Source organism: Macaca nemestrina, chromosome 7, assembly GCF_043159975.1.
Source record: "Macaca nemestrina isolate mMacNem1 chromosome 7, mMacNem.hap1, whole genome shotgun sequence".
Lineage (NCBI taxonomy): Eukaryota > Metazoa > Chordata > Mammalia > Primates > Cercopithecidae > Macaca > Macaca nemestrina.
The window spans coordinates 92,374,181-92,396,921 of NC_092131.1; the positions used below are offsets into that span (position 1 = coordinate 92,374,181).

Sequence of the window (22,741 nt, forward strand, 5' to 3'; positions counted from 1 at the left end):
CACAGCCACACTAGCTTATATGACACCTCCAGCTGTGTTTGCTCCACAATGGCAGAGTCAAGTAGTCACAGTTGAGGTCGTATGGGCCCACACAGTCAAAAATATTTTTTTTTTGAGACGGAGTCTCGCTCTGTCGCCCAGGCTGGAGCGCAGTGGCCGGATCTCAGCTCACTGCAAGCTCCGCCTCCCGGGTTTACGCCATTCTCCTGCCTCAGCCTCCCATCAAAAATATTTTTTAGCCGGCCTTTTAGAGAGTGTGCCAAACTCTGCTCTAAGAGAAGCTAGCTATACATCCTGAGACACTTAGGCAGTGCTACAGAGAGGCCCATGTAGAACAGGGTGGTTCATGCAGGGCACACTACCTATGCAGCAACACCTTGCAAGTGGGTCTGCCTGCCCCAGGCAAGCTGTCAGATGACTGCAGCCCCAGCGGACAGCTGGGCTGCAACCGTGAGAAGGGCTCCAAGCCAGAGCCAGCCGGCTATGCCGCTCCTGCATTCCTCACCTTCAGAAACCTCTGAGTGATAATACATGTTTACTGTTGCTCTCAACTAGTAGGTTTTGGGTAGTTCGTTATACTGCGATAAAAAACTAACACAGAGAGAAGAAGAATTTCTATACTGGGTAAGAAAAGGTACTAAGTGGTCTTTCGAGTCTCTTCCAAGTTTGGATTGTGGAGTTCTGAAGAGGCCATGCTAGCAAGTTTGCTTGATGAGGGCTCCAGGAAACCCAGTGCTTCTGCATCTGTAGGTGCCACCCTCAGAGAAGAGGAGCCTCCCATCACTGGCACAGGCCCAGGGCACCAGCCAACTTTCCGGTTCTGGCCCTGCCTCGATAGGACAATGGGGACCCCGACGTGTGCTAGCTGTGCGAGGGTGATGCCTTCACTCTGGCTTTCCCTGGCATTCTTCCTGCAGCCACCTTTCTGAATTCCACACAAAGTGTCCATTGCCTGGGATACACTTTAGCTGAACCTATGTTCAGAAGCAGCAGCTAATTGAGCATGACGCCCAGCCAACATACTCCCAAAGCACAGGGGTGTGTGTCTAGTCTTCCCCACCCCATGCCCTCCAGAGGCAGGCCATTTACAAGGAGCTTAGGGATTCAGTATTTGTAGCAACACTCAAAGTGCTATGAAACAAAAATAGCACCTTGATTGTTTGATAAGGACAATGATTTCTGAGACTATGGAATTCTAAGATGCCCCCCAAGATTGCTGCCCCTGGTGTAAATATCCCATATAATCCCCTCAACTTGAGTATGGGTGGGACTTGTCAACATGAGAGGATACTTCACTCCTCTAATTAGGCTTCTAATCAGTTGACTGAATCACTTAAAAGGGAGAGATTATCTCGGGTAGATCTGACCTCATCAGGTAAAAAACCAGTAGAAGCAGTAGAGAGTGATCCTCTTATCAGTCTTGAAAAAATAGACTGCTGTTATGAGCAGGCCTACGGAGGGTGTATATGGCAAGGACTGTGAGTGGCCTTGGCCTCCAGAAGTTGAAAGCAGTACCCAGGTGACAGGTGCCAAGAATATGGGGACCTCAGTCCTGCAACTGCAGAACCCTGAGGTGCCTTAAGATGGCCCTGAGCCTCAGGTGAGACCGCAGCCCCACTGACATCTTGATTTCTGCCTCCTGCTACTCTGCAGGAGGACAAGAACACCTGCATCTGGATTCCTGGCCCACACTGTACGGGACCAAATGAGCAAAGCTTTTGTGGCTGCTGGAGCCCGCATTCCCTCCTGTCCACCTGACACACGTCTGGTTTGTATTTATCATCCCGCCACTGTGGACCCAGCCTGAGTCTGTGCTGGCTCCAGGTGGGTGGATGGGTGAGAGGTAGGAGCTGGGTGCCTTCATGCAGACATGACAGCCCAGTAATTCCTCAGGATCCTTTCCAAAGTGAAGCCAGGCCTGTCCTGAAAAGCATTTCTGGAAATCTCCTGAATTGGTCTTGAGATACTAGTGGGAGCCTACCTTTATGTTCACCTATGGAGATCCAGAACAATCTCTGAAGCCTGCCTTAAAGTGCATGTCAAAAGCAAAGTCATTGTTCCCAACCTGTACCTGTTGTGCACCTGACGACTGAACCAGAACACCTTCACCCCCTCCTCAAACTCGTTCCAGGAAAGACAAAGAGGCCTCCCTGCTCCAGCAGCTCTGACCTCCACTGAGCCACCAACAGCACCATCCATGGACACAGAGTAAGTCCTCCACCAAAAGTGGGGCTTCTCCAGGGAGTGCTGAGTAGTGAGGCCTCACCATCACCGTGAGGCATCACAAACTCTCTCGTCATCTGACAAAACTTAGGACTAAAAGCTGCAAAGTGTTTTTTCAAAATAAGTGGGGTTGCCAGGTGCGATGGCTCATGCCTATAATCCCAGCACTTTGGAAGGCTGAGGCAGGCAGATCATCTGAAGTCAGGAGTTCAAGACCAGCCTGGCCAATATGGTGAAACCCCATCTCCACTAAAATTAGCTGGGCGTGGTGGTGGGTGCCTGTAACCCTAGCTATTTGAGAGGTTGAGGCAGGAGAATTGTTTGAACCCGGGAGGCAGAGGTTGCAGTGAGCCAAGATCACGCCAATGCACTCCAGCCTGGGCGACAGAGCGAGACTCCATCTCAAAAAAAAAAAAAAAAAAAGTGCAATGAGAAGACAAGTTCACCAGCGCTTCGCAGGGATGTCAGTTCACACACACTCCAGGTCCACACTGGTCAGTGGATGAAGCTCTGGAGAGCATGTTACTTGGATGGTTTATGACTTTTGTGAACACTTAACAGAGAAGACATGTGGGGCAGGGTTCAGAAGACACTAAGCTGACCCTACATGGCGCATGCTGGAGCCCTGACCATGCAGCTCTGTGTACACTCACTGCAGCAGTTCTCTCAGGCCTGCCAGAGGTGGGGCGGGGGGCTCTTGAATTTGACTTCAGAGTAGTAAGTGTTGTGTTGTTGCCTTCTTTAAAAAGAAACAAAACCTCACATGGAGAGGATGAATAAGGATGGATTACTCTGGCCAAACATTTCAGAGACATTTGGCCTGAGACACTATAGTGCGAACTGCAAATCAGAACGAAAGCATTAAGGAACATAGGGTAGAATTAAGGTGCCCATGGAAAGGCACAGGTCTACCAACCAAACTCAGCTCCTTCCATGAGGACGAACCGTTCCTCAGCCGCACCTGGCCAGAGAGGCGAAGGACCAGAGAGAATGGCTTTAATCTAATCTCCTGTGACCCAGGAAAACAGGCATTTGAGAAGAGAAATCAGAAGAGCACTGAGGGGGCCCAGGAAGTACGTACAGCATGTCGGGGCAGTTGTCTGGCTTGTCCAGAAGGCCGCCCTCCATGACGAAGCGAAGGACTTGCTCGTTGGACAAGCCCTGGTAGGGCTGCTCGGCCAGTGTGGCGATCTCCCAGAGGACAACCCCGAAGGACCTGCAGGGAGAAAAAAACTGTGAGGAGCTTGGAAAGGGATGGACTGAACCATGCTGCCCCTTACTTTCCAGCACTTCTTACATCCTGAGCAGAGAAACTGTCCTTACTATGGTGACAGTGATTGTCAGACAGCGAGCCAGGCCCTGGGCTAAGTGTAGGACATCATCCTCCCTTTGTTGCTGCTAATGTTCCCCATAGACTAAATTCAGCCCTGGTGGTAGAGCTAATGAAGGTGATGGTGAGGGCACTTTCAGCATCCCTTGCATGGTCAGGAAGCCCCCGATCTGTGCTTTGAACGCAGAGTATACTGGGTTTGTCATCTACCTAGTCCCAGCCATTTACCTGGCAAGGCAGTACCTCCCAAACTGGCTTTAACCCAAAATGAATGACATTGTTGTCCAAGCCCCAGCATGGACATTGACTTGGTAGCCTCGAATGAGGCCTGGGACAGTCAAGCTTTACCAAGCTCCTCAAGTGTAATCAGACAATTTTGGAAACCTCTACCCAAGTGGTTCTCACTGCTGGCTGCACAGGAGAATCTCCTGGGGAGGTTTTCAACAGAGGTCTGGACACCCAATAGAAACTCTGATTTGATTGGTCTCGGGTGAGGGCCTGGGTCCTGGAATGTTTAAAAGATCTATAGGGATCTTGAGGTCCAGCTGGGCCAAGGGAGAAGAGAATTCCTGCTGCTCCCCCACCTCCAACAGAGCTGCGGAGCTGCTGGCCTGGAGGGCCTGTGTCATAGGTGGGGGGACCAGGGTGCGCTGCACTGGCTGGTAGGGGGTATCATGGAGAAAGAATCCTTAAGCAGAGAAGCTGGCTGAGGAATAACTTTGTAGTGAGCAATTCTGCCATGCATGCAGCTTTGTCAGTTTAGAAGATCAAACTACTGGAAAACAAATTAAAACAGATAGTACACGTACACAAATTTCAGACAGAATGTTAAAAAAGACAATGCTGGAATCTGCAAAACAAATGTGCCCTCCTAGGGCAAATCTCCATAATTCACAAATTCTCCCTGGCCTGTGTGCCTTTCCACGTGGTTCCCTTTGGCAGAGTAAAGTAGGCTACTCATCAGCAAGTAGGGGCAGGGACTCTAGCTGGACCTGTCCTGGGCTACAGGTGCTGGTTAACCCTCATGGAAGAACCTGGGGCAGGAGATTTTCCACCAAGAGTTCTTGGGACCTTGACCTTGTGCCCAAGTCCACAGGGCCCCTGACTGTATGAGAATGTTTTATTCACTGCTTCAGCTACTTTCGGTGAATCAAAATTTTTTGTACAAATTGATACTAAAAGTAGATGCTAGACAGAAATAGAATCTTAGCAATCAGAGGACAGACCAACCCAAGGTCCTTTTTAACTGCAAGTGACCAAGAAATGCTGTCATCTTCAGGTTGTACAAGAGACCCAGAGGCCAAAGAGCAGCTTAGAGAGGCCTGGGCCCAGGGGAGAAGGGGCTCTCCCTCAGCTTTTGCAGGAAGCTCTGCCTTCTGCAACCAGCCCAGCCATACGGGCAGCATGCCTCAGATGCCAGCAGCAGTAGGACCCACACATCTGAAATGCAGCTTGGTACAAGAAATGACTAGCTCTCCAACAACAAAAAATTAAAAATAAAATAAAAAAGAAGAAATGACTAGCTCTCTGCTTTTGCTGACTGCACGCTGGTCTGGGAAATGGCCTGAGGATGTGGCTCCCTCCCAGGCCCACTTCTCCTCTTGCCCCACGTGCCTTTCCTGGCTGTGTCACTGGCTTGCAGGCAGCCAATTCTCACGGCATGGCTCCCACCTTGGCCCTCACGGCCCAACTGCTCCATTCCAAGTTCCCGGTTACTGGGCTACCCACAAACTCAGTACGTCTCACACTGAACTCTGATTCGTGCCCTGTTCTTCCCCGGCTTCCCTGCAGCTGATGCCTATTCCACCTGAGCAGTCTGCCTGCTGTCACCCATGCCCTCGGCATCCTCGGAGTCCCACTGCGACCTGTCCACTCAGGCTCACATCTGTCCAAGGTCTGGCACCCTCCTTCTGTCCCCCAGAGCTCCCTCAGTGTGCAGGATCCTCCTTGCCTGGCCCACCACACCCCTCTCTTCTTTGGTTACAGCGTCTTGCTCAACGCAGCCGTATACTCCGGCTAACAAGAACAACTTCAAGCACAGCTCTAATCACCCTCCGGTTCAGAAACCTTAACAGGGCTTAAAGAATTAGTCCAGAATCCCTAACACAACAGCTGAGGCCTGGCTTGATCTCTCTGCAGCCTAAGTCCCCCAAGGAAACCCCACCAACCCCACCTGCAGCAGGCGCTCCCTACTGCCATGCCTGCCCAGTATTCTCACTGCCAGGAACTCCCCCATCCCGCCCTGCCCCGCTTCTTGTGCTCCTTTTGTGACAATCCATACTTAGGGTGCCTACACAACTTCATCTCTTCTGTGAAGGCTTCTGCAACCCCAAACTGTCAGAATTGCTTCCTCTTCTCCACAAGACTTTATCCTTCAAGGACCAGGACAACAATGACGACATCATCATCATCATCATCATCATCATCATCATCATCATCCCTGCATCTTCCACACCCCCAAGAGCCTTATCATCACACACAGGCAACAATACAGGAGGTAGCAGACCCAGCTCTCCACAAATGCTTGTCAAGTTGAACTGCAAAGCCTATCTCCTGAGCAACTCTTGTCTGAGGTCAGCATCACCTGTCACCGAGGGCCACCAAGTGCTGGAGTCTGTCGTCCTTCACAGCTTAATGTGACAACTGCAAGGTGTGGAGATTGAACCATCTCTACCCAATACCAGTTGCCACAGCAGCCATTTAAACCTCTATTCAGGTACCACAGACTTCTCTAGACAGACCTTACCTTACAGATGGAGCAACCGAAGGCCAGAGAAGCTGAGGTTTAGCACAGCCACACAGCCAGTCAGAAGCACTGAGAAATATGCAACACTTCTGTGGTTTTCAAAGCCGGTATTTTCCTATGTGGTGTTGGCTATTCATGACTTCATATAAAATCAAGTCTTCCATTTCATGGACAGGTTTAATCTTCAAACATTAGATAAATGTTTCTGTGTAAAGCCCTTTCTAATTAGGAATCTCGAGGTTGTTTCCCCAGGGAGCAGACCTGCGGCTGTGAGTCCCCCCGCAATGCCCGTGCTGGATGGAGGCAGCATTCAGTAACTACACTTCCCCACACCAGGAGGTGATGGTAGCAATGGCCCACTCACCAGCAAATTAAAACCTACAGAGAAATTCACATTCCCCACAGATGGTAATTCGCCATGAAAGAAGCAAATAACCTTGGCTATTTGTGACTATTTAGAAAGCTTCTTAATAAAAAATAAAGATTATGTGTTGGGTGATCCAGATGCTCAGGAAGAAGACGCAGCTCTAGGCTGTGGGGTGCAATTCCCCAGTCCTTTTGCCTGGTCTGCTCCATGCCTAGAGGGCACCCTTGTCATTTCAGAGGGACAGGTGCTACAGGGAGCTGCGGGGAGAGCAGCTACAGCGCCCAAGGGCCTGGGAATGAAGTCTTGGAAGACAGCAGGAAACCTGGAGGTTTTCTGCCTAGAACAGACACACCTCCTTAGATGATTCCTAGACCTATCTTATCAAGAACAGAGCAAGGTATGCAATTGTGCTACAGAGAGAAGGTCCAATGGGTGTCACACAGAGCCTGACGCAGCAGAACACGAGGGACTTGCCTAGAACAAGGACGTCTAAAGCATGAGGCTGGCCTACCTCTGTGAGGAAGTGAACATGGAGTCCCTAGAAACCTCTTAGCAAAAGCTCAACCACCAGCTGTCAAAGATGCTGTGGGTGCGTTGGGGACTGTGCCTGACTCCAGGGATACATCCCAAATCCTAAAATTCTGGGGTCTCTTCCACAAAGTCAAATAAATTTGTGTTTCTTTCTAGATTTTTAACTATTTAGGAATCATTGCTTTGTGCTGTAGAATACAATCTAAAATCATTTCCATTCTTTTGAGAGGGACAGCTTTAGTTCAGAGCCTGGACAGCTGAGAAACCTACTCCAACGCCCTAGCCTTCCTGACCTGTGCTATTCTCAAAGCCTGTGTTAAAAACCAAACAAAACCTGAAGCACAGTCAATGCCTGAACATTTCATGGAATGAATACCAAACGCCTATTCATGTTTATACGTATCTTTTCGTATTGGTTCATAGTAGTTATGTAGTCAAATGGACAGAAACTGGCATTGAACACACCCTATGTCCCTTTGTTGCTGCTTGTAGCAATAACTGCTAGTCAGAATTTGGGTAAAATTTGCCTGAGAGATATTAACAACACTTTATTGTTCTATCCGGCTTCTGTTCTCCCTGGCTGTATAGTTTTCTATTTTATTATACTACAAAGCTGACCTCCAAGCTCTTGGAGGCACAAAGCCTAGAATAAACAGATGCATGCACGTACCCAGGCTTGCCCTCTCCTCACCATCCCAATTTCTAAAAACCATGCAGAGCACTTTGCTTTGACAGTAAAGAGATAACCATCTTGGACAAGCTGATTGCAAAACAGATCTCATACTTGAGCTCAAGAAGCAATTATGCTTTGCCAGGTCATATTCAAATGCTATTTCCAATTTGCACCTGTCTTCAAAATAAGATCCAAGGCCCTTGAACTGTGAAAGGTTTACGAGGTTAAAAAAAAAAAATGATGTCAGTCACTATTGAAATAGTTCCTCTATGCGGTCATCCAGACTGTTGGAGTAAACAACTACCATTTCTGTAACACAACAGCAACGGGATCCCCCCCAGAGGAAAGCCAAGACACTAGCTGACATTCTAGAAGGTGCCTGTGCCAGGGCCTCAGCCTGCCAATAACCTCATTTGTATTTCAGAACCTGACCGCCTCTCTGCAACGTTGCTAAGGAACCACAATAAACAATACTACCTAGAGGCCTCTGATCCCTCGGCCGATGAGCTTCTGCTAGAAGACACTGTTTACAATTAAGGGAGACGTTTTGCTTCCCATAACCATCCCTGGGTCAGCAACGGTGGATGCCCACTGAAAGACAGACAGCAGATGGGACCAGCAGGAAAACACAATCAGGACTCATAAGCTTTGGGTCTAAATAAAGCACTGTCTGCAATCTGAGGGTTAGATTAGGTGAGGCAGACACACAGACAGTATCTGTTTATTACAGAGGAAAAGAGAAAGAAGGCAGGCAGGGGAGAAACAAAAAGAGATGATGGCTTCTGGCACATCCCAGCTCCTGGAAACATAATTGGTGTCCACTGAAGATGGAAAGAAATGCTGGTCCCACAAATTCTTTAAAATCCCACAAATGCCCTTCTGCCCTTAGCTAGCCCACTGACAACAGGAACACCTCAATGATGAAGAAGCGTGGCTCACACAACACTGAGCTAAAGCTGGAAATGGGTAACAATGAACAGAGAAAGGTAAAGCCCTGGAGACTGAGCTGGTGGGAAGTGAGGAGGCTCGGGGGTCCAGGCTGGCACTGCAGTAAAGGCTGTCATACCAGACGTCCGAGTAAGTGGTGAAGACTCCATCCTTGAGGGACTCGGGAGACATCCAGCGCACGGGCAACAGCCCTTTCCCTCCTTTCCGGTAATAGTCTGTCTCATAGATATCTCGCGTCATCCCAAAATCTGTAAGGGGAAGAGAGGGTGCAGAGTCACATGCTGGAGCAGGCACCACTACTGTCGCAGCAGAGGACCCTACACTCATTTTGTGTGGAGAGACATAAGGCAAGACACAGACACGTCCCACTTTAAGGCAGCCAAATATTAGGGTTTGCAATTTTATAAGGTGGAGACAGTAAGGGATGATTAATCACATGACAAGCAAATACCAAGCAATCTCCACTTTTAACATATTTACAATCTGATTCCCTTAAGAAGTTAATTCCTTTATTGCATTTAAATGGGAGGCAGGCTGAGTGCAGTGACTCAACACCTGTAATCCCAGTACTTTGGGAGGCTACGGCAGGAAGACTGCTTGCGCCCAGGAATTCAAGATCAGCCTGGGCAACATAGCAAGACCCTGTCTGTATAAAAAAATAAAAAATTAGCCACTTGTGAGTGATGGTGTGCACCTGTGTTCCAGCTACTTGGAAGGCTAAGGTGGAAGAATCACTTGAGCCCTGGAGGTCGAGGCTGCAGTGAGCCATGATCACAACACTGCACTCCAGCTTGGGTGACAGAGACCCTGTCTTGAAAACAAAAATTAAGAAAAACGGAGGCAGTGTAAAAATTAGAGTCCCACGATTTAAGAAAATACGTAGTACTGCAGAGACCAATGGTCATTTACACACGGTTTTAAAACCTGACCAAATGAACAGGAGAGTACAGATGCTTATTTACTTGGTAGCACTGCCCCATCATTGGAGAAAAGTAAATAATTTCACTGCTTAATAAGGGGGAAAATATTCAGAGTAACAATTCATGATGACAAAAGTACCCAGTAAGATGCCGAAGAGATGCTATTTACGAGGCCCCTGAAGCTATTACTCAATATGTTTTTCAACATAATACTCCCACTCATTTTTGAAAATTTCTTCCATTTTCCATTTCTCCAGAAGATGCCACATAATGATGTTTGATGGCAGGCTCGCTTTATAATGCTAAATTATTGCTGCTTTGTGAGATTTTGATTTTGCACTCAATCATACAACCTTTTCTTAACTGGACTCTTCCATTTCTCCTTCCCAGGAGAAAGGGCTTCTTTACTTTAAAATGCTCATGTATGTCTCTAACTCATGCCACAAAGAGGTAAGGCTACAAAAGCAAACACAAAGAGAACAAAGTTCCTTGGACTTGAACCAACATAATTTACTTGCGCTATGCTAAGAGCCCTCAAACTGCCTCTGGTAAAATTACTTGTCGTATTTGTCATCCATGAGATGCTGGGCATTGGGAAAACATCTTGAACCCTTGTGAAGAATAAAAATGAAGTGCGAAAGTGTTATCTGTGAATTAATCCAGTCACATGCAAATAGGGGATTTGCCTTTACTTGCACAAAGTGGAAAAGGAATCCTACTAAAAAACACAAATGATCTTCCTCAGCACACATGAAGAGCTTAAAATTCTAGAAAGAAAAACCATGATCACACACACAAAAAACACTATAAATATGCCACATGGTTCAACAGCAAACATGATCCCTGCTGATTTGGATTTAAAATGGCAATTGGCACAAAAAACACCTCTCCCAGTGTGATGCATAGTGGGGAGAAACTGAGTTCCTCCCATGTGCCAGGAGGGTGGGAAGACGACACAGACAGGAACTGCCATCTGGAGAGGCCCTGCCCCGTGCCAGGCACATGCTGCTGCTTTCCTGTACCAAGTCCTCACAATCCCATGGGGTCTGTTACATTATCACCCTACTTCCGAGGTGAAGAAATTGAGGCTCCTGGGTTAAGGCACCTGGCCCAAGTCTCTCATCAATTAGTGACAGAACTGGCCCATCTCAGGCCCACCTGGTTCCCCAGTCCCTGTGCTCTCCCCTGTGCTGGGGAGCTGGCTGACATTTCCATGGGGACAATCTGAGTTCTACAGAGAGGGAAGGGGAAGGAGAAGGGGAAGAAGTGAGCTGGGTGCACGAAGGAAGCCCAGCCAGGGACACAGGCAACTCTTCCCTGGGAGCCCTGAGGCAGGACGGCCTCTCGGGACTCCTTTGCCTCTCTAAGGGCTGCCCAGCTTCACAGGGCACCAAACGTGAGGACACCACAACGTGCCAAACCTAGGTACGCACTCGTGGATCCTGAACAAGGAACTCTGATGACGGAGGGATGTGGGCTCTGGGACATGGCTCCGTTTCAATACCTCTAGCTCCTACAGAGGAAAAAGAGACACTCACTCCTACTTTAGAAACCATTCTCAGCCAGGCACGGTGGTTCACGCCTGTAATCACAGCACTTTGAGAGGCCGAGGCGGGTGGATCACCTGAGGTCAGGAGTTCAAGACCAGCCTGGCTAACATGATGAAACCCTGTTTTTACTAAAAATACAAAAAACTAGCTGGGTGTGGTGGCATGCGCCTGTAATCCCAGCTCCTCAGGAGGCTGAGGCAGGAGAATCGCTTGAACCTGGGAGGTGGAGGTTGTGGTGAGCCAAGATTGCGCCATTGCACTCCAGCTTGGGCAACAAGAGCAAAACTCCGTCTCAAAAAAAGAAACCATTCTCTAAAGGATTCTCATTGTTCACTAAAGGGGCTAAAACATTTCATTTAAAAATCACCACTAAAAGAAAAAACTATGTTACTAAAGGAAGGCGAACACTTCCAGAAAAGGCAGCTCAAGAACTAGACACAGAGGTCCATCTGAAATAGCTTCTTTTGGGTGTTAAATCTCCCCTGCAATTTCTCAGGATAAATATTTGGTATTTTTCTAAACTATCATCATATCATAGTGGGAAGATGAGAATCCTGGTAAAAGTAGTGGTTTCCTGAGCAGCCCTGGTGTTATGTGTGTTTTATTAGGCAGATTAAAAGATCAAAGTAAAAACACAAACCTAAAGGCTGAAGTGGGTTTTAACCATTGCTCAGAAATTCAATTCAACCCCTTTTCTGGTGTGACAGTGGGTGGTGGCAACAAGGGGGTCTAACCAGTAGGCTGGTCAGCTAAGAGCAGGACAGTAAGTGTTGTGAGAGAGTGGTCGAGAGCTTGGAGGCTGTCCGGCCCCGGCTGTGAAACCCAGTGAGCAGTGATCGTCCCTCACCTAAGGCACTGCCATGCCAGCTCCTGCCACTTCTCCTGCTCCGTGCAGAGGCTTCAACATTAGGGCAGCTCACCTCTTAGAAAACAATGTGCACCCCTGGAAGGGGAGCAATGCTCCTTATTATAAGCTAGGAAAATTTGAGGGATGAATGCAAAGTTGGACAATGAGTTTTATTCCCAAGTCGAAATCTCCTGAAGACACTGTCTTGATTATTTCTGTAACCAATGCTAAGATGTGTTCTACCAAGAAATGCCTCAAATATCTGGAGAGGCAGCCTCAGGGACCATGCCCAGTAGCTGAACCACCATGTCCAAGAGCAATCAGCACTGGGACTGACCACACCAGGTTTGTGACCATCAACTGGAGACAATCACATCATTCCCAAGAAAGAGTCCGTGCACTCAAGGGACACACTAGAAAACCTCTCCAGGGGCAGACTAATGCCAACAAGGTCCTCAAAACACCTGTGAGTTCAGTTCTTGCTCAGATCTGGAAAGCTAAGGACACACCTCCAATTTTGACTGTGAAATCCTCGGCTACCATGCAATTCCGGGCAGCAAGGTCTCTGTGGACGAACTTGTTGGCGTTGAGGTATGCCATGCCGTCTGCAATCTCTCCAGCCATCTGAATCATCTTGCTTAGGCTTGGAGGTGCTAGGACTGGATTATTCTGTTGGAGATTAAAAAAAATTCACATGAGAATTTTGGATTCTTTTTCTATGCCAATTTTCTTTCGAGGTTTGCAAATCATCTTTGTCCAATCTGGGCACCGTGGGTTGTTTATGCTAAGAAACCAGGACTTGCTCGGAAGGAACAAACCATCATGGAGAGCATGGCACCTGTTTGCTCCCGCAAGTTTATCTGCGCTTGCTCCCTGACCACATCACAGAGCTGCCGAGGGAAACACCAGTTTGCTCTCTCTAGGACCAGCATTTTCTATTGTGGGTAGGGCAAAAAATTTTTTAAAGTGAAACAAGCAATATTTGGTAGTAAGGATTCTCAGTTACTCAAATTACTATTCGTTTATATGTTCCTTTTATTTCCATCACCAAAGTACAGATAAGAGGAAGGACAGCACGTTACAAAGGCTGTGTGGAAGTAAGCAAATGTGTTTCCAAATGGATATGGTATATTTTGTTTCCCATAAAAGCATCATTATAACTTATTTAATCCTTTTCTTTCCCTTTAACCTTCTTCTAAAATACAAAAATACCAGGATTACTCTTTTCACCTTACAATGTGGCATTATTATTTTCTGTGGGCATTATGGAAGACAAGTCCTTGACAACTGAAGTCCAGCTGGAGCTTATCTTGGAGGAGACCAGGAATAAGTAACATGGATAAGCATCTCCTGTTTGCAGAGGACAGCAACATGCTGGCTTTGGAATTAAAAAGAATTACCCCTAAATAATACATCCATTTAGAAAAAAGCTTTATATAAAACATATGCCCAAGTTTCTCCATCCTAAAATGATCACTAGTCCCTAATTTTCATGCTACCTTTTACTCTCGCATATCCAAGTGCAATAGACTTTACCTTGGTTTTCCTGACCGCAAAGCATCTCACACAACACTGCAAAGCCATAGGGCTCTGATAGGTCTCAAACCTGTAGGCTGGCCACCGGATGAGCATGCCCAGGCTCTTCCACATGGGGTATCACGATGGTTTCACTGATTAGAAGATGACCTGGGGCCATGCACAGAAAGTACCCAGTGGTGCCTGGCACATAGTCAATGCTCAGTAGATGCTGGCTGTTGCCCTACGAGGTGCTAGTTTCTACTGAAAGCTAGTATTTGGAATCAGTATAACAACTCCTCAGTACTTCTGGGTTGGTTCTCTACACTCAGAGACACAAACCTTTGAATTTTGAACAGGCTGTCAAAGCTGTCTCTTGGCGACTTAAAATACTTATCACGTGGTTATCTGGGGAAGTGACATTAAGTCAGTGGGGGTAAGTCCAAATCACTACTTTTTAGGGCTTTAGATATGTGTGGTGCATTAGGAAATATGCATGTGAAACGTAAAGTTTATGCTCACAATACTTGAATATTACAACATGACGTATATGTGTTATGAAGTGGTCATTTATAATTGCTGTGAACAACAGAATCAATAAAAGCACTCAACTTTAAGCACAGAGAGAGAGAGGGCTGAAATTTTGTCAGTTTATGGTGTTGCACTGCCATTCTTTCATTCGTCTTAGCAGAAATCTTTAATTTGGTTACAGCTATTTAAGGCAAGTATACACATACACGTACGCTTAGTGAGATAAATAAGTGAATCTTGGTCGGGGGAGCAGACTGAATATAATGAAACTGCAGGGTAAGCACACACATTTTAATACTTGACATGAGCTAGAAAAAAAAATTTAAATCTGACCAATCTAAAGGTGAATTTTAGTTCTGAAAGGGACTTCAGTAATCTTGTCCCACCCTGTTATTTTATATTGAGGACACTGAGGCCCAGGAACCTGCAGTGGCTGGCTGAGGACCACAGGCAGCCAGCCACAGAGCCATGACCGAGGCCACATGTTCTGAATTTTTATTCTGTGCCTGAAACTGGGGAGGAAGGGAGTAAGTTTCGGACTTTTCAGAGGTGCCTCAAACGATGCTGGCAGGAAATACTCTGCCAAATCTCCAGTCACCTGTTTCATCAAGCTTTTCTCCTTCATGCTGTTTTGTGTATTAAAGTGAACCAAGGGCCAGGCACAGCGACTCACACCTATAATCCCAGCACTTTGGGAGGCTGAGGTGGGTGAATCACCTGAGGTCAGGAGTTCAAGACCAGCCTGGCCAACATGGTGAAACCCCGTCTCTACTAAAAATACAAAAATTAGCTGGGCATGGTGGTGCACACCTGTAAACCCAGCTACTTGGGAAACTGAGGCAGGAGAATCGCTTGAACCCGGGTGGTGGAGGTTGCAGTGAGCTGAGATCACGCCACTGCACCCCAGCCTGGGCAACAGAGCAAAACTCCATCAAGAAAGAAAGACAGAAAGACAGAATGAAAGAAAGAAAAGAAAAGAAAAGAAAAGAAAAGAAAAGAAAAGAAAGAAAAGAAAAGAAAAGAAAAGAAAGAAAGAAAGAAAGAAAGAAAGAAAGAAAAAGAAAGACAAAGAAAGAGAGCGAGAGAGACAGAGAGAAAGAGAGAGAGAGACAGAAAGTGAGTGAGTGAACCAGGAAAAGGCACTAACACCCAGGGGTGCTGGGGACCAATGCTTGGTGGAACAGAGGGTGGGAGTTTTGTAAACCACCCTGCTTGGAGCCCCAGTCCACAGTTGGCCCCAAACACAATGTGCTGTAAATAAATGAAGTCATACATGAACAGGTGTTTGGAACTAAAATTAAGAAACTGTCACTTGGAAGATGATTAAGTTGCCGATTCAAAGAACATTAAAAAAAAAAAAAAAAAAAAAGCCCAAATGAAGAACGGCAAAAGAACTTCCAAAGGGGCCGAGAAGGGGAAGTTACTGCTTCTAAGGAATAAAAGCAGACACATTGCTTCCCTGTAAGTAGCAAAGTAAGGGTCAAAAGGAGGACTTCGGACCCACGGAGGCAGCCAAATGAAAACACAGTTGTTGCTGGCTTTATTTCTCAGCAATTATCTCCCAGCTTATCTGTAGAATTAATTACTCAAAAGTCATGCCTGCATACGTTAAAAAGCTGGCCTGTAGGTTAATACTACAGAGGGGGGAGATACCATGGTGACTAATGAAAAATTGCATAGGACTTCAGCAGGTTTAGAATTTGAAGCTCATAACCCAAAGTGAAATTTTTAGGAAACTAAGCAGAAATCCTGCCACTGAGGTGGGATCATTCATTCAAAAGTGCAAGCAAGACATTGACCCTGGATCAATCCTGAAACGTGGACATAGAGTCTGAGGAAACCAGACTCCCAGTGGCAAAGACAAGGACCACCAACAATGCCGAGGAAGGGGGCTGTGTGTGGGGAGTGGGTTTATGAATGGGTGAACATCTTGTGCACAGAGCTGGGTGGGAAATCACCCAGCAACTTCTCAGATGCAAGGGCAAGAATCCAGGCAGCTTAACCCTGAACTGTAACACACGTTTATTGACAGAGTGCCTGCCACAAATGCGGCCCCGAGCCACGCGTTTGGACTGACATTAAAAGCTAAACACAATGGGGTGGGGGGGGGGGACACACTCCCACAACAACACAACACAACACAACACAACACAACGAGAGAGAATGCATGCAAGGACATGAGTCAAGCGCGTCGAGAAGTTAGCAGAGGAGACGGTTACTGGAGTGGGGCAGGAAAACTTCGGGGAAAGAGTGGCACTGGCCTGGCTTGGCAGGTGGACACTGATGTGGGGAAGGGACTGGGGGCAGAGGGAATGCAGGAACAAAGGCACAGAGGGGCTTAGCAGAGGGGATCCAAGGAACAGGAAGTTCCCCTCACAAAGATCAGAGTCTGACTCTAGTTGGGGAAATCCATTGCACAAATGACCTATAACTGAGCATGCAGTAAGAAACACTGGACGCTGGAAGAGTAAACTGATTTAAAGACACAGCATTTCCTTGCAGAGAGGTTCTAAAGGAAAGACAGCTAGACAAGGCAACACGTAATACTGGTGGAAATGAAAACTGACCTCCATTTCTGGCCTCAGAGACCGGAGATAACTTTTGAGATCACCCCGCGTCATCAGTTCCATGATGACCAGCGTTGGCTGGCCCTGGGACACCACACCCAGCAACCGCACCTGGGAGGAATCAAAAAGAGAAAGACTCAGAGGGTCAGGGTGGCCCTTGCTGGTGCCTGTGTTGTCTGGAACTGTCTCTGTGGTGCTGTGGCCTGGTCTGAGCATAGAGGTCGGAAGGTAACAGTGAGGTAATGGGGTAACTATCCAAAAGGCAAAGGCAAGACACCAAACCCACAGGTATATGTAGCCAAGAACACACTGAGGGGCTTGTGTGATACCCTCTTCCTGTGCAGCATTTTGGCTTTTCAGGAACTTTCTCTTACCACATGGTGACAATTGAACTCCTTCATCACAGAAGCCTCGTTGAGAAACTCGATCCTTTCACGCATGCTCGCGGCCTCGTTCACTGTTTTAATGGCCACTCTGGTTTCAGGTTCGTCTTTCACCACACCCTTGGCAACTCCTTCATAGACCATCCCAAACGACCCCTGCCCAAGTTCCCGGCTCATGGTGATCTTCTCCCGAGCCACCTCCCACTCATCAGGAACGTACACTGGAGAAGAAACCGTAATTAAAGCAGGTACAGAAACAAGGCCTTAGACAGAACGTGCTTTGGGGGAACTCTAAGCCAAAGAATGTAAAAAGCTGCTTCCTTAAACCCACAAAGGAGAATACCAGGAAGTGATGGCATGGCTTGCTCTCAACTTTCCACATGCTATCGATTTGAGTAAGAAAACTGTACAGTCAGTACTAGTATTTCAAGTCTCTGAGGATTTCAAGATAATCTGAGGATACTAACAGATATAAGGACCAGAACAAAGCAAAGAAGTCTAGTATAGGAAAGAAAGCAGTTGTTTTTTTAGATTTCATCATATAAAAATACATTTTTGAAAAAAACAAATTAACCATAGGGGATAGAGAAACTGAATGAAATGGTCAAGCAGGACTGTACCCATCTTCACCAACAGATTAAAATGCAAATGTGAAAAGGAGGAGAGGGAAGAGTTCTTATGCTGGGTTGGGAAAAAGGTCAGAGTCACATGTGAGAGGTGATGATGGTGCATGTGAGGTCCTACTTCCTGGATGAATCCAAAAGGGATGTCAGGGCCCTCAACACAGATGCCATGCCTGGGCTATCTAACACGGTAGCTGGTCCCTACATGGGACTCCTGAGCACTCCATGTGGCTAGTCCAATTTGAGACATGCTGTAAGTGTAAATAAAATACACATGGGATTTCAAAGACCAGCCAAAAAAAAAAAAAAAAAGAAAAGTATTTAGGTAACTTTAATACTGACTGCATGTTAAAATGGATATTTTGGCTATAATGGGTTAAATAAAACATATTATTTGAATTAAAAACATTATTAAAATGTATTTGATCTGTTTCTTTTTACTTTTAAAAAATACGGCTACTACAAAATTTGCGGTTACAAAGGTGAATTGCATTATTGGTAGGATTACTCTAATCAAAGTGTCCCCAGCCTTGGCTTTGATGGCTGGATCCCTGATGAGGTGCAGAAGCAACTGAGCTCTGACACTGAGGGAGAGACTTGGTGGTGCCCAGTGTGGAGAGGGAATTAGGCAGCTGATGAGCAGAGGCGTTTCCAGGGCTCTGTGAACTCAGGAGGACCTTCGCCAACGGAGGAATGCACAGTAAATACCAAGCCTGAATAGGATTTCTTCTCCAGTTTCTGTTTAGATTCGATCTGGTTTAAGAAAATAAATAGGCCGTGTGCAGTGGCTCACGCCTGTAATCGCAGGCCAAGATGGGAAGATTCCTTGAGCCCAGGAATCTGAGACCAGCCTGGGCAACATGGCAAAACACCATCTCTATTAAAAAATTAGCCAGGTGTGGTGGCACACACCTGGAATCCCAGCTACTCAGGGGGCTGAGGCAGGAGAACTGCCTGAGCCCAGGAGGTTGAGGCTACAGTGAGCTGAGATCACACCACTGCACTCCAGCCTGGGCAACAGAGTGAGGACCTGTCTCAAAAAAACGAATGAATGAATAAACAAATATTTTTAGGCAAAACAGAAAAAAAGAAAAAAGATCAGAAAGAAAACAAAACCAGAGGCTTAATTCTACATCACCAAATGGGTAGGGTAAAAATGAAAATAAAATCAACCTATTCCATAAGATCCATACGAAACGTCAATAATTCCTCTGATGCTGTGTGCTAATGTCCTTGCCTGACGGGACCTGCCACCAGGCTCTACCACATGCTGACTGTGGGAAGGAAGTGGTCCTGGCTAGAAAGGAAGTGGAGATGGTGCCTGTTTTTGCTTTAATGCTTTCAGATGCTGACCCTGGGCCTGTGGCTGGATGTGAGAGGCTGACAACTGTATCCCAACATCTCCATATCCCAACTATCGACCCTTAAGTGATGTCTAAAAGGACAGATGTTTATTATAAATTAGGCCCAGGAGGGGCACCATCAATTTAGACCTCTGAGGGGTGTCCAATATGAACTTTATTAATCATCTTCAGTTTTCTTTCCTATACATTTTTGTACTTTACAGTACATATGTCTCAAGGGTTTCACGAATGGAACTCTGCCCTCCAGCTGGCATAGGTGGCTTGCACCCCTGAAGAAGAGGCGGGTGCTTGTCAGAGGAGAGTAAGTATGCAAAACAACCCAGGAGATAAGGCTCTTCACAATGCCCCTCAGAAAGTGTAAAGAGTTCATTGTCTCCAGCCATTTATCTCTGAGAATCCAGGCTTGCTTTTAATCAGAATTAACTATTTAGCCTGCCATAAAACATGGAGTTAAAACCAATCACATTCATTCCCTGGGAGATCTCTGAAGTCAATACCCTCAATCCTTTTCTCTACATTCAACCCAGCAGCTCTGACTTTAAGCAGCAGTCCCCAGCGCCACCAGCCAGGAGTGGTTTCTGTGCTCAATGTTATCAGCACTTTCCTGTAGGGGATTTTCAATGTACTCTGGAGAATGGTGACATGCAGATTAGCTTTGGGAAAAGCAAGTTTTTAAAGCACTTTTGAACTGCAAAGTCATTTTGTTGCCCCTTGAGGATACTGGCTATAAGGTGCTTGTCAAAGGCCGAATAAATTAAGTTCAAATAAGATGACACCGTTCCCACCTGTCGGCATGGGTGGCAATAAGTTTGTTTTTGTTTTAATGAAGTACCAAGACATATCATGAAAGCATTCTAGAAGGACACAAAATGTGAATTAAAGTCACCATGAGAATCTGATTTTGTTGTATTGATGCTTTCTTTCTCTTCCTGGACACTTCATAGTCAAAAAACTACACACACCAACCTCTAGTGCTGTATTTCAAAGCAGAATAGCTTCTCTGGTACGGTCACAGTCCACCCTCACAGAGGGGAAAGCGGTCTTGCCTTGTTCCTATCAATTCCATTATCTGGGATGACTCCCTTCCTGTTTTTTTCTTTTTTAGAAGCTATTATTTATACAAACAATGCATATCTATCTTCTTGATGGATTTTGATTTTTAAGAGTCAGTCTCGCTCTATAGTCTAGGCTGTAGTGCAGTGGTGAGATTCTAGCTCATTGCAGCCCTTGGGCTCAGGTAATCCTCTCAGTCTCCTGAGTAGCCGGGACTACAGGTGCATGCAACAAACATCTGGCTTTTTTTTTTTTTTAAAAAGGGAAAGATCCTCTCCACAAGTAACAACTCTTTTAAGTGTGGTGTGCATCCATCCAGAATGTTCTTTCTGCCTTACATACACAAACATACAGATGTATGCATGTATATACTACTATTAAGAAACCAACTTTGTGAGATCTTTATGTAGACAGAAATAATGTCCTTATTATTCTGCACCTGATTCCCATTCAGAGGAGGCTGCTTTTGATTGACTTTACCATAAACTGAATTAGAAATGATTAAAGAAACCATAGTAAAACCCTACACAGTATAACGGTGTTTTCACATTATCAAAGTATTTTCTTATGTTTTCTCATTTGACCACAATAATTACAACAATCATGTCTCTTTATTTCACATCTCCTGCATCTACTTTCACTTCTCCCGAGGCAAGAAGGCAGCAAACACTTTCCTCTAAACATACTCACTCAACTTATTTATTCATTTGATGAATCCAGTCCAGCCCCTCCTGCGGGCCAGTTCCTTGCCTGCCCAGGGGACCTCACAGCCCTTTCCGCAGTGATTCCATTCTCCTCCTGACTTCTCAACTGTCTAGCTATGTGACCCTGCACAAGTTTCTTCGGGAGCTCATTTCTTCACCTGCAGATGGGCATTAAGAAAACCCACTTTGCAGGGGTTTAAGAAATAAATGGGATGGTGTTTGTAAAAGCCCCTAGCAAAGTGCCAGTTAAGGGTCCTAGTATCACTGGACTCAATGACCAACCCCTCACTCTAATCTGACTCACTCAAAAGGTCTGGATATAAAAATACTAGAAAGAAAAGAGCAAAAAAGGAAATAACCATTGAGGATCACCCAACTTCCATGTCAGACCTTCCCAGCCGCTTAACTGAATGGCCCTCATTAGTTATTACCAAAGGGAATGTGAATGATCCATGAGCGTATAACCCTAGTCGAAGGGAATGACAGAAAAATTCCATGATTAAAAAAAAAGCAGAGCTGTAATTCATCAAAGACAATTATAATGAGATGATACTCAAGCTGAAACTAGTTTAAAAGGACTGTTTTGTCAGCTGCAGCACATCCTCTGACTAGATGTTAACAATTAAAAAGCTGTTTTCATTCTAGCATAACATCTCAAGCAATTAAATAAATTGATTACTGTGCTGGCCACATTCATCTCTAAAGCCTGTGTTTCCTTGGGGCACCCCATACAGTTCACAAGTTTTGACATATTCACTGAACTGCTAAAAACTTTGATTAAAAAAAAAAAAGAAACATTAATGAAGACAGGTCCAAGGCCAAAGGTAGCTCAAAATAATGCAAACCTCCTTCCTTTCCCGAATAAGCAACCCTCCTGAAGCTCCCGATCTACCTCCCCTGCACGCTAGCAGTGCCGGTGGCCCGGACTCTTACCATCCGCAGCGCTGAAGTACTCCGGGTTCACAGACGCGTACAGCACTCCATTCCCCAGCCTGCTGTTATTTCTGTCAAAAATATTAAACTTACGTTAACAAAACCCCACCTCCATACATTTCTGTATATACTTTCATCTTTGCTACAACAGTTTCATTTGTTCTGTCTCACACAGTATCAGCAGAAGAGAATGGGGAGAGCTTACTGTTTACAGCAGCTCTTGTCTACACTCCCAATTCAGGCCTGGGTGGGCCAGCAGACATTTGCTAACACATCTTCTGGCTTCCGCAGTAGCCTGAAATTAGAGCTTTTTAAGAAACATCTGTTTCTTTACTTCATTGGAAATAAAAAGGCTTATTTGATTGGGAGGGCTAGTGCATCACGTTTGGAAAAGCATGCACCAGCAGCAGTTCTGTGTACCAGAGAAGCCAGCCAGGGCAAGGTCTGTACTATCGAAAAATTATTTTGGCTGCTGTTAAAATCATTAGAAAAGGTTCTCTTTTCCTGGAAGAACACTTGATGGGAAAATCAGGTTTTCCAGTCCATAAAATATTTCCTTGAAATCTTCAAAAAGATTACCTTCACTCACATTCAAATCATCAAACCACTTAGCCACAGAAAGTGTCATAACTTTGCACATCACTGACCTCTTTCTATGGAAGACGTACAGCATGATCACCAACCCTCCCACGATCAACAGGACAGCGACGGGCAGAGCGATGATCAGATGGATGAAGTTTTCATATCCTGCTGCAGCAAAGAGGAGGAAATGATAAATATCACCAGGTGAAGAATCTGCTCGTTTCATTTTTTCACATTCAGTCAGAAGTACGAAAAAAATACCTGTATATTCATTTATTCCCCATCATACAGTAAGAATTCCTGAAGGTAAATGGTGTCAGAAATAGAACATGGCAAACAATTATTTGAAAA

The 22,741-nt window shown here is 45.9% G+C and overlaps 1 protein-coding gene across 3 annotated transcripts in view; it reads right to left on the minus strand.

Annotated features, from left to right (window-relative positions):
• The window catches only part of LOC105479398 (insulin like growth factor 1 receptor), a 317,817-nt gene that overhangs the window by 12,596 nt on the left and 282,480 nt on the right, over nucleotides 1-22,741 (minus strand). For 2 of the 3 annotated variants that reach the window (XM_011737329.2, XM_011737332.3), the window contains exons 14-20: nucleotides 22,456-22,558; nucleotides 21,809-21,879; nucleotides 17,123-17,352; nucleotides 16,749-16,859; nucleotides 12,645-12,804; nucleotides 8,937-9,066; nucleotides 3,305-3,439 (exon numbers count right to left, since the gene is read on the minus strand). In XM_011737329.2, the coding sequence (XP_011735631.1) occupies nucleotides 3,305-3,439; nucleotides 8,937-9,066; nucleotides 12,645-12,804; nucleotides 16,749-16,859; nucleotides 17,123-17,352; nucleotides 21,809-21,879; nucleotides 22,456-22,558 (940 nt within the window). The remainder of the gene's footprint in view (nucleotides 1-3,304; nucleotides 3,440-8,936; nucleotides 9,067-12,644; nucleotides 12,805-16,748; nucleotides 16,860-17,122; nucleotides 17,353-21,808; nucleotides 21,880-22,455; nucleotides 22,559-22,741) is intronic. The other variant, XM_011737331.3, reaches the window with a different exon arrangement.